The 11409-nt window shown below is 54.8% G+C and overlaps 1 protein-coding gene across 1 annotated transcript; it reads left to right on the forward strand.

Annotated features, from left to right (window-relative positions):
* The first annotated feature begins 1057 nt into the window (after positions 1–1057).
* Positions 1058–10869, forward strand: Tmem61 (transmembrane protein 61). The gene is made up of 3 exons (XM_026382549.2): positions 1058–1309; positions 4654–5003; positions 10449–10869. Exons 1-3 carry the CDS (start codon positions 1295–1297, stop codon positions 10807–10809), a joined length of 726 nt encoding a protein of 241 aa, XP_026238334.2. The 5' UTR covers positions 1058–1294; the 3' UTR covers positions 10810–10869.
* Positions 10870–11409: the final 540 nt, after the last annotated feature.

The following is an 11409-nucleotide window of genomic DNA, read 5'->3' on the forward strand; positions in this document are numbered from 1 at the left end:
TGAGGGACCAGATGCTCGGTGTTCAGAAAACTCTAATGCTCTTGGATTGAATAAAGACTTCCCAGCCACGGACCTTGCTGTGTGATACAGAGACAGAGGCTTCCCCTCTCTGAGCCTCAGATGCTCCCTGGACAGGCTGCCCTGATCCTTAGTATCTCTGAGCTAGGAAGAGAGTTGATCACCACCAGCTTGTTGGGGAACCTGTGGCCACGGCTGAGGGCCATCTAGCCCCAAGTTTCCAGTCGGTTGCATGTTGCAGTATCAGGACCCACCAGAAGTCCCTCAAGATTTTTCAAGCCTGTGACTATCCAGCTTTGCACAGGTTGCTGCTGTTGAGAGCTGGAGCTGGCTTCTGAAACTACTCAGGTATCCTTCCACAGAATCCACAGAACCCGGACTGCCACATGCAGGGGGCCCTCCTTCCAGGATCCCAAATCACCTGTTCACAAACGCTGCCGGTAAACTTACTCTGCTTCATTTAAATACCCACAGGCTTCTGATACAGGAGGACGTCTGGGTGGACTAGTCAGCTCCCCCACTCCAGCCCTGGCCTTTCAGGCTGGGCAAGTGATCTCAGGTAGAGGGAGAACATCAATGCTTGGCATCATTACTGAGAATTCCTGCTGGCCAGAATGTGTCAGGGAGGGTCCTGGGGGGCTTGCTCTCCGACTGACCCCTGTTGGAAATAGAAAGCTGATTTGTTTCCAGGTCCTGCAGGACCTGGAAACACTTGGACAGTGGCTTTCCCTCAATGGGCCTCAGTTTCTCTTTCTGTAAATGGGATTGAACAGTCCTGGGCAAAAGAGTCCTAGAGCTCTCTCCGCTGAGCACTGATGGCTCTCTCAAGTGTGTCTCCATTCCCAAGCCCGCCTCTGTACGTTTGTGGGGTGTGACGGCTCCAAGGGTGGACAGTTCCCAGACCTTCCCCGGCGGTTCCGGCTCCCCACCGCGCTGAAACCCCCCGAATCCCAGCCGGGCCCCGTCGCGCTGTCGCTTTAAGGTCGGGCGGGGCGGCCTGGGCGACGGCGCGGCACCTGGGGCCGCCCAAGCTGGGCCACCCCGGAGTCTCGGCGGGGCCAGCGGCAAGAGCGCGGACCCGGACGGAGGAGGCGAGGGGCGGGCAGCGGGAGCGGACGCGACGGACGCGGCTGGCGGCGCGCGGCGGGCGAGAGCCCGGGACCCGACGGGGAGAGGGACCGCGGGGCGCTCCAGCTGTCCTGCCTTCCCGCTGCCACCATGTCTTCAGGCCCACCGGGTTCCCCGCGGGCAGACCGCGCCTGACGCCTGTCGCCAGATGGCCGCGTCCCAGGTGGGTGCGATCCCTTCTCTCCCTGCTTAGCCACCACCTCCCCGTGGTCTAAGGCAGACCCCTCCTGGACCCCTCCCTCTAACCTTGATCGCTTGTGGCTGGACGCCCCAGTGCACGCCTGTCTTCTAACTTGCTGGGTGGCCTTAGGTGGTGACACTCAGGGCCTCAGTTTCCCCAGCAGTTAACATGGGAATGGATTGGGCCACTTGTTCAGATGGTTTCTTCTTTACAGAAACTGGAACTTATCGTGCCCTTATTGGTGACGTGGGGTGGCAGCGGTGGCACAGCGCATCCCTCCTTGCCGCCAGCCCCAGGGCAGGTACAGCATCTCCTCCCAGTTCTCCCGACAGGAACAGGGCTGTTTACTAGGGGACTCATGGTCCCACTGCTGCCTTGACAGGGCCAGAACCTAGACTCAGGCTGTCCTGCTCCTGGTGGGGCTGGAGGGAGGGCCTTCCGGTTCTAAGTGCTGCTGTGGACATAAAAACCCTAACAGTAGGAGAAGGAGTAATTTTTGTGTATTTTAATTCTCTGGGTGCTCTCCTGTTTTGGTGCCCATTTTATAGAGTATGAAGAAGCTTGCCCACTGTCAGAGCAGGGTCCATCGTTTTCCCTGCTCTGCCTCGCCAGCTTCATTTGTGGCCTGCAATTCTCCTTGGCATCACGGGCTCCCCCCACGACCCCCAGAGGCCTGCTCAAGGTCCAGAGCTAGCAGAGCCACTGCAGTGAGGGGGAGCCATCGGTGGGGAGGAGTGCCCTCATGCAGAGGCTCAGATCTCTGATCCCTCTGGCTGCAGGGAGGTGGGCAGAACTTCAGGGAGGGGGTGGTGTTGGGGCACCGTAGCCAGTGACATGGGGTGGATGTGGGAGCAGAGGACTCCCTAGGCAGAGGGAGGAGCAGGTCTAGCAGAGACCCCCAGGTGGCCAGAGTTTGAGTGAAGGTGGGGGAAGGGCAAGAGGAAGATGGGGGGCCTGCGGTAGGAGAAGCAGGTCAGGCTGGGAGGCCCCACTGAGTGGGGATTGGGGTGGGACTTCTTTGGGACTGGAGGAGCTTCCTGCCTGCCCCCTAGGGTTTGGGGTTACACCCTCTGGGGCAGGGAGCCCTGTCCTCTGCCCCCACAGGGTACAGGCTCTGGAGGTGTACCAGTGTGAGGGGTGGGTAGACTGTCTGAGGATCACCTCTCTGAGATGGCGGTCTTGGGACAGGACACCTTGATGAGAATCAGTCAGAGCCCTGATTTATAATAATAAAAGAACCTTAGCACTGCTGAGCAAGCTGTCCTTCATCCAGCGGACACTGACACCCTCCAGCTTCCTAGATGGCAGGTTAGCAAGTGCCCTGCCTGCTGTGGGGATCCACTGGGAGGGAGGGAGACCCACACAAGCGGATTACCACACGCTATGTGAGAGCACACTCAGGGTGATTGCAGGCCTTTGAGGAGGTGAGCAGGAAGGAGGGCAGAGTGTCACCCATGTCCGAGGCTTACAAATACTTATGGCATGGTTTCACCTGCAGCCATTTAGCAAATACATGGACATAGCTGTGTACCCACAAAGGGATTTGAATCAGATACTGGGCCCCAGTGTTCCTGGGACATAACACTGTTGAAGTCATTAAGTGAGGGGACACCCATAAAGTGCTTGGTGTGGTGCCCAGCTCACCTCTGCTGCCCCTGTCATTATGTACACAGGCCAGGAAACTGCAGGATAGAAAACCTCTGTACCAGACCATGCTCCTCTTGAGGGCAGGATTCATGCTAGTTTGCATTTTGCTTCCCTTTACATTGAGCAACTATTGTTTTCCTAGAAAGTAAAAAAGCATCAAAGGTGACCTCATGCAGGTGTGCCCAGGTGTGAGAACCAGGCTGTATCTGGCTGTATCAAGAAGGTCCTTCACCTTCTTGAGCTGAATCCGTTAATTTGTAAAGTGGGAATGTTTGCCTGTCCTGTCCACCTGCCTTGGTTGAGGGGAGTCATGTCACCAGACAGGGATTCTGGGGAGGACCCTCCAAACAGGAGAATGGAATCTCCACTCAGCCTGGGCAGGTTCTTGACTTAACCACTGAGAATTCAGACTCATCAAAAGCAAGGCACAAGCAAAGATTTATTTAAAGACAGCAAAGTGTCTATACCCAAAGACGATGTGGGCACCTTCACCTCTCGGAGAAGAGGAGACAGGCGATGTGCCCTGGGCTGAGCTCTGTGATTATGAATGTGATTTTCCTGGGAAGAAATATGCAGGTTCTCAGGCAAGCTTCTTTGAAAAGCAAGACCCGTGATAATCATTCTATATTTGGGGTTCAGAGTGTTTCTCTTTGGTCAAGCAGTTTAACCATAAATCACTTGTGGGCACATTGTATAAGTCTTTGAATCTGGTGACACTTAATTATGTTTTTGTTCTAGTTGATCCATTACAGGCACACACTGGAGGTGTTTTCCATCTAAGGGGAGGGACAAGCATGGCTGGCCATGGACCCGGGTCTCTGTCTACTCAGGGTCTCTGTCCCTGTCTCCCTGAGTCCGTCTCCCTCAGGCAGATGAGGCGCTGGGGGAGAAGAGAACTGTCAATCACCATGACATGCAGGGAAGAAGTTCTGCTTTGCTTGTGGGGTTCTCCATGCTTTGTTTTTCAGTGACATCGGAGAAGTAGGTGTTGTGAGTAGGTCCCTTCTGCTCACATTTGGCCAAGCTTGGCTTTTTAATAGGTTATTATTAATTATTGCATCTAGAGATTATACCATAGATCACGGACCATATTGTTATAGTGGACATTTTAGGCTCTTTATGAGCAGCATAAACAAGCCATGGTGAGTGTCCTTTTGTACAAAATCTTGCTCCATATAGTGATTTTCAAACTTTTTATGCTTGTCCTGGGTCTTCGTGTCATCCCCTGTCAAGTGGAGATAACAGCAGGACCTCACAGCCTTGTAACCAGATGAGATAAGGCAGAGCCTAACCAGCAAGTCCTGGTCCTGGCAGGCCAGGGGCCCAACAGGTGCACACTCTCCACCCTCCCATTTGTCCACAAGGTCGTCATGTTGGGGAGCCTTATGCCCACCAGGCCATGAAGCCCTTGAGAGGCACAGAGTGCGTGTGGCTCTCTTACTGGGCTCCTACTGTGTCCCAGGCACAGCTCTAGAAACCTGATAAACATTATCTGTGACCCTCAAAGTAGCCCTGCAAAGTCAGGGCAGCATCCCCATTTCACAGGCAAGGACACTGAGACCCGGAGGAGCCTGATGAGCTCTCCAAGGCTGCACAGTGACCTTAGGCAGAGGAGGACTAAAACCCAGGTCCCTGGTTACCTCTCACACTCCCATTTCCTTTTCTGTCTTTCTGTCCAGACCTGTGACAGGGGCCGAGTGGCCTCCATCCTCCGCTATTGCATGACGATCGGCGGCATGGTGTTTCTGGTGGCCGGGACGCTCTGCTTCGCTTGGTGGAGTGAAGGGGATGCAGGTGCCCAGCCTGACCAGCGGGTCCCACCTGCTGAGCACGCCGTGTCCCAGGCCCCTAGACCCCTGCTCAGGTCTGTCAGCTTCTTCTGCTGTGGAGCAGGTGGCCTGCTGCTGCTCTGCGGCCTGCTGTGGTTCCTCAAGGCCAGCAGGCCGGGGCCACCCCGGTGGGACCCATACCGCTTCTCCAGAGACCTGTATTACCTCACTGTGGAGACCTCGGAGGAGGAGAACTGCAGGTCAGTGGGGCGGGGTGGGGACCTTAAGCGACTGGTCATAGTCACACTATTCAGCATTTTCTCAGTAAGTTCTCCTGAGGCTCTTTCTCTGGACCAGGCCCTTCCCTGTGTCCCAGGTTGATCAGTGGGTCTGTACTGACCTGAAGGAGTTTAAAGCCCCTTCAGCAGATGACAAGCCAGAGTAGTTAGAGCTGTGTGAGAGAGACAGACACGTCCCCTGGGGACATGGAAAAATCCAGGCAGGCTTCCAGGAAGAGGTGAGCTCAGTGGCATAGCAGAGGAGTTTAGAACTCAGGCACAGGAAGGATTCAGGTCCACCAGGATCCTGTCCCAGTTCTATCACTATCTAGCTGAGGGACTTCAAGTCACTCACACCCTTGCTCCATAAGCCTCAGCTTCTTCATCTGAATTTATAGTAACGGCAACAACAATAATAGCACGTGCCTGTGTGGTACCTGCCATATGCCGCTATTCATGGTGACACCGTCAGTCCTCATGGTGGCCCTCTGAAGCAGCTACTGCTATTTTTATTTTTTGGTAGCAGGAAATTGAACCCAGGGGCACTTAACTACTGAGCCACATCCCCATCTCATTTTAATTTATTTTTTATTTTGAGACAGGATCTTGCTAATTTGGTTAGGGCCTTGCTAAGTGGCTGAGACCAGCCTTGAACTTATGATCCTCCTGCCTCAGCCTCCCAAGCTGCTAGGATTACAGGAGCGCACTTCTGCACCCAGTCAGCTACTGTTTTTTTTTTAAATATATTTTTTTAGATGTGTAGACCTTTATTTTATTATTTACTTATACGTGGTGCTGAGAATTGAACCCAGTGCCTCACACATGCTAGGCAAGCGCTCTACCACTGAGCCACAGCCTCAGCCCCCAGCTACTGTTTTTAACTGCTTTCCATAGAAGAAGGAAACCCAGGCACCAAGTCATTAAGTAACTCGCTCGGGAACATCCAGCTAGTGTGTCTCAGAACTGGGACTTGAACACAGGCAGCCTCCCCACACTCCTTGTGAAATGAAATGATGTGATGTCTACGTAGAGTGTAGCCCAGTGCCCGGCACACAGTAGGTGCACAGGAAATATCAACTTTCCCTCAAGGGGACAGGTATGTGCAAGGGCCCAGGGCAGGGTGAAGACAGATGCTGCATGAATTTCTCATCCTGTTGGCCCATGATTGCTGTCATTCTGGCCTTTTAGGACATTTTTTCCTTACTTCTCCATGAAATGTGACTCCCATAGAGGCCTCTCTGTGTGTATTCTGTGTCTACGTCTGTGCTCTCTTCCTAAAAGGAACATCACCCAGCCCCAGAACCAGTTTTGCCCTGGTGAGCCTGCCTGAGGGACACATGCCCTTCTTAATGTCCTTATTTATTCAACAAACGACCTGGTGTGCCACACCTCAGGGGCCTGGCTGCATCATCTGTCCTTTGGTCCTTCTGTCCATCTAGGGCGCCCAGGATAAGAATTACTGTTGCCATGTGCAAGGCACAACTTGAAAGTGGTGGGAGCCTGCTGGCTGCACAGCTGTGTCCCCCCTCCCACGCCACCCAGCGCTGGATTTGGGCACAGCTGGGGCTCACCCAGATTCCTGTGAACCGCCCCTCTTCCCTTTGTTAGAGGGCAGATGAATGTGCTTGTTCCTGCTCTGGCCAGACAGCACTCAGCACAGCCACTGAGCCCAGGAGTCAGCCCGTGGGTGGGGCTGACTGTTAGAGGGAGAGCTATGGCCTTGGGGACCACCCAGCCAAACCCCGTACTTCTCAGATGAGACTCAGAGGGACCTAGTGACTATGGGACGAGGAGCCAGGCCAGGCGTTGGCATTCTGGACAGGCACAGGCAGGGAGGGGGTGTTTTCTGTACACACAGCTGTGTTGAGGCAACAGGGTCCAGGCCACGGCTGCACCTTTCAGCCTTCATTCTGAGCAGACTGGACACCCACCAGGAAGCTGCGGAAGGCTCCTGGCCAGCAGGCTCTGACATCCGAGTGTCAGATCCTGAGGCTGGGCTGGCTGCATGTCGAGGAGGCTCTCCTGCTAGTGTGTTCCTTTCCGTCCCTGTGGCTGGCCAGCCCAGCTCTGCAGCCTGGGGAGCCTGCAGCTGGCTATCGGGTTGTGCCTGTCTCCAGGGACCTCAATCTCTGCCGGTGCCCGGCTGTGGGTACATTTGGGTCAGAGACACAGGCCTCCTTGGTCTGGGCAGGTTTATTCCCCTGTGATGCCTCAGTTTCCCCACTTCTCACCCACTTATTCTTTCCTGCATTTAACTGATGTGTATGGAGCACCTACTGTGTGCTGGGTCCTATTCTGAGGGCTGATGATGTCGCAGTGGACAAGAGAGACAAAACCCCTGTCTTTAGGAGCTCACAGAGGACATATGAGCCCCCTCCACAAGGTGGTACATGGGGCCTCCCAGGGGCCCCATCTGCAGTGGGCACAGCAAAAGGCCCAGGGCTACTCGGAAGCCAAGTGTTTTAGTCCCTGCTCCTTCTTTTGTAAATTGCATGTCTATGAACATTAACCGATTTTCTGGGTTCCGTCTGATTCCTCATCTGTCAGCTAGGGGTGACAGACCTGGTCCCTGAGACTCAGATGCGCTGAGTGATGGGGAGGTGTACGCTGTAAGGCTCGTGTACACTCTGGCTTTCCCTGCTGTGACCGTGCTTACAGCTGGCAGTGTCCTCTCGTGCCCACTCACTGACTGGAGCCTCAGCTGCCTCTGAGGTGTGTGCAGGGATTAGGCCCATTTTACAGAAGAGAGGGCTGAGGTGTGGGGAGATGGGTTGACTTGGGAGAGAAGGGTGACACTGTGGGGTTAGCTCCAGCTTTGCAGTCAGGCAAGGTGGGGACTTTGCCACCTAGTTGATGTGTGAGCATGACTCACTTATGAAGGGGTGGATGCTGTCCCTCCCTCCAGTGGTCATGAATGTGAAATGAGATTGCAGAGCTCAAGTGTTAGGCAAATGGTATCCCACTTAGTGCTAAGCCCCAGGTCTCCTGCCCTGACCAGGCTTCAGGCAAGTCCCGGCCTCCATGGAGCCTTCTGCGCCTGGGGACTGTTGTGGCAGGGCTGCCCCAGCGAGTGCTGGGTCGCTGGATCCAGAATACACACACCATGAATGGAGCCTGCCCCAGGGTGTGTGACTTGGCTGCCCTGTGCAGGGCCTGTGTTCCCCAAGTTCCTGGCAATTATGGACCATGACCTTGGAGATTAAGTGCTAGTGGGTCCAGCTGGCCACCGAGGTGACAGGAGGTGGTGTTTAGGGCCGCTCCACATCTGCCCTGTAAGCAAACTTCCTGCTGTAGGCTGAGCTCACAGGGCCCCTGGGCCCTGCCCTGCCAGCTGTCCCCCTCAGGGCTTAACTAACCTGGAGAGGGCAGGCAATGACCAGAAGGTGAACAGGCCAGGAGATGTGGGGGCTCTGGAAACCCCACTACTTACATTTTTCTGAGGGCTGACAAAGCTTCTCCGCATTTTTCCTTCCCTGCATCTGTGCAATGGGAATTATTATCCCATTTTACATGGAGGAGAAAAGGGTTCAGAGACTGTGTGTGCGGGGAGCAGGTCACATAGCAAGAGAACTCAGCTTGCCTGACACCAGGAGCACTATTCTCTGTCTTGCCCTCTCCTGCAAAGGCCTCTGGGTGCTCAGAGAGGGCGAGGGCCCTGCTGGCTTCCTCAGCAGGGCTCCTGGCTGATGTCCTGTGTTCTACTACCACCCCGGCTGGGTTCAAATCCAGGTTTCCATCAACCTGCTCGGTCACCCTGGTCTGTGATGCGGAGCAGTGAGCCTGCTTCCCTGGTGGCTTGGACCAAGAAGACATAGTACCTGAGAAGGCTGTGTCCCCTGCAGGTGCTGGGTGCTTCCTGGAGGAGGCAGCAGCCAGTTCCCAGCCCAGGTCCCTGGTGTGTAATCCCATCCCCCACCTCTTCTGTGCCCTTTGCTGGCCTCCTGCTACTGGCCCCTCCCTGGTCTCCACAGCAAGACCACTGGTGAGGGGGAAATTAATTCCCCAGCCAGATCCATGCTGACCGAGGACAAGCTCCTCAGCCTTTCTGATGAGAGGTCCTGGCCCCACCGCTCCTTGAAGCCCTTTGACATATGAATGGCCCCTATTGGTGCAGCATGTGCTACATGACTTCTTGCATCATCTGACTTCGTTTTCACACTATCTGATGAGGTAGATGCCATTATTGTCCCCATTTGACAGATGGGAAAAATGAGGTCCTGAGTAATGGAGTTACTGAGCCAGGATCTCCCACCCAAACCGTGGCAGAACTGTGGATGAACCAGCCGGTGCTCAGAATCAGGACCAGCTGAGGGACTCGGTGTCAGGAGTGACTTTCAAGATCACCTAGTCAGTCCCGTATCTGTCAGTGTCCCCCAAAGCTGTAGCAGCCTGGCCACAGACCAGTGACCCTCCCACCCCGCAGGCCTGGGCAGGGAGGCACCTGACCCTTGGAGATGAGCTACCCACCAGGGCCCTGAGAGGCAAGAGCCAGTCTCAGTCCTGCCAGTGTTGGTGTGGCTTGTTCTTGGAACCTGGCCTGCAGAGCTTCAGAGGACCTAGTCTTTGTCTCAAGTCCCTGAGGGTGGTTCAATGGCTCAGGGTGGGGGTGGGGAACAGGCTCACAAAAGCTAAGCCTTACCAGGGTAAAGATGGTGGGCTCAGGAGGTGGCAGACTCCCACTCCTGGAGGTGGGCACATAGAAGTAATGTCCGGGCAGGCCTGCCATAGCTAGGCCCCAAGCACCCAGAAGTCCCACTCTGCCCTGAGCCTTGCAACTCTGATCTTGCAAAGGATATTTCGGTCAGCTGTCCACGTCTTCCTGTTCATGGAGCATGGCTCAGTGGCCCAATGACATCCCTGAACTCATGCCCTCTGTCCCCCTCTGCCCTGGGACAACTGGGCAGTGTCTGTGCAGTGACAAGGAAGAGCACCATAAGGACAGAGCCAGGAGTGGGAGCTTGACCTGGGGAGGGACACATCAGAAAACATCATGAGGACCCTCAAAGGACAAGCGTGGACAGCGCAGCAGAGGAGCGTGCTGGGGAGAGCCTTTCCTGGCAGAAGGACCTGAGGCGGCAGGAGGGCAGGCTGCGCATGCCCAGTGTCAGCTGTGTACAGGGGCACGCAGGGGCTGCACGGATCTGGACCGTGAGCTTGGTGCGGTAGCGCAGGCTTGTCATCCCACCAGCTCGGGAGGCTGGGGCAGGAGGACTGCAAGTTCAAAGCCAGCCTCAGCAATTTAGTGAGGCCATGTCTCAAAACATAAAAGTGGGGGAAAAACGCCAAAACAAAACAACAGGCAGGGGTTCAATCCATGGTTTAAAAAAAAAGATCTGGACTGTGGCATGAAGCCTTCCCCACCTCCCGCCCCCGGCAGGCTGCAGGGTCTGTCCTGGCCTGGGCTAACAGCCTTTCTTCTTTCTGTAGGACCCCAAAGGTGGTTGTCATCCCTACCTACGAGGAGGCCATACACTGTCCACTGGCTGAGGGGCCCCCAGCACCAACTGTGTGCCCCAAGGAAGAAGGCCGGAAGTGTGGTGATGCAGGGGATGCCCTGCTGGGGACTCCGCCCCCCTTGGCTCCGCCCAGCTATGAGAGCATTTTCCTTGCTATTGATGCCTGTTCTGGAGACACAACACCTGCTCCAGGTGCTGCATGCTCCTTCCCAGGCCTGGCTCAGACTGCAGGGCGGGATGGGGCGAGTTACAGGCTCCTCGCAGGCCCTGAAACTTGCGACAAAAGTGATGTGTCATTTCCAGGGTCTCCTCCAGTGCCTGGTATGCAGTAAGCACCTAACCATATGCTGTTTTAAGTGTCTATTACTGTGTAACAAACCACCCTAAAATTCAGTGAGTTAAAATAAATTCTATTTTATTATGTCTCACAATTCTGTGCCTGGTTGGTTTCCGTGGTTCTTCTGCTCCATGTAGTATCTTAGAGGGTGCAGTCATCAGGGGCCCAACTGGGACAGAATATCCAAGTTGGCATATTCACAGGGCTGGTGCCTGGTGCTGGCTGGCATCTAGAAGAAAAACAGGGCCCCAGAGGCAGAGGTGGAACTGGCCCAGGATCACACACCAAGTTTATGACCAAAAGAACATGGACTTTGAATCCAGACCACCTGTGTAGGGATCCCAGCACATTCCAACCTTGGTGATGTTGGACAGTAGCCTTCCCTTTCTCTGCCTTGGTTTCCTTGTCTGTAAAGCAGAGTTGAGAATCACAGTGGCACAAGCCCCACCTCAGACTGCTGAGTTGGGGATGGCAGCAGTGGATACAGAGAGCTTGCATGGAGCCTCAAGCTCAGCGCCAATGTGGTGCATAATAAATGCAGGTTTTCTAGGTATGCAAGCTTTATTAATAGAGGTAATATCCCTTTACCAAGTGC

This window comes from Urocitellus parryii, chromosome 11 (assembly GCF_045843805.1).
Source record: "Urocitellus parryii isolate mUroPar1 chromosome 11, mUroPar1.hap1, whole genome shotgun sequence".
NCBI lineage: Eukaryota > Metazoa > Chordata > Mammalia > Rodentia > Sciuridae > Urocitellus > Urocitellus parryii.

Bases quoted from the DNA above. Each gene is read 5' to 3' on its own strand.
- Tmem61 (XM_026382549.2), top strand. The intron at 5,004-10,448 runs GTCAGTGGGGCG...TTCTTTCTGTAG, and splicing joins TCGGAGGAGGAGAACTGCAG to GACCCCAAAGGTGGTTGTCA.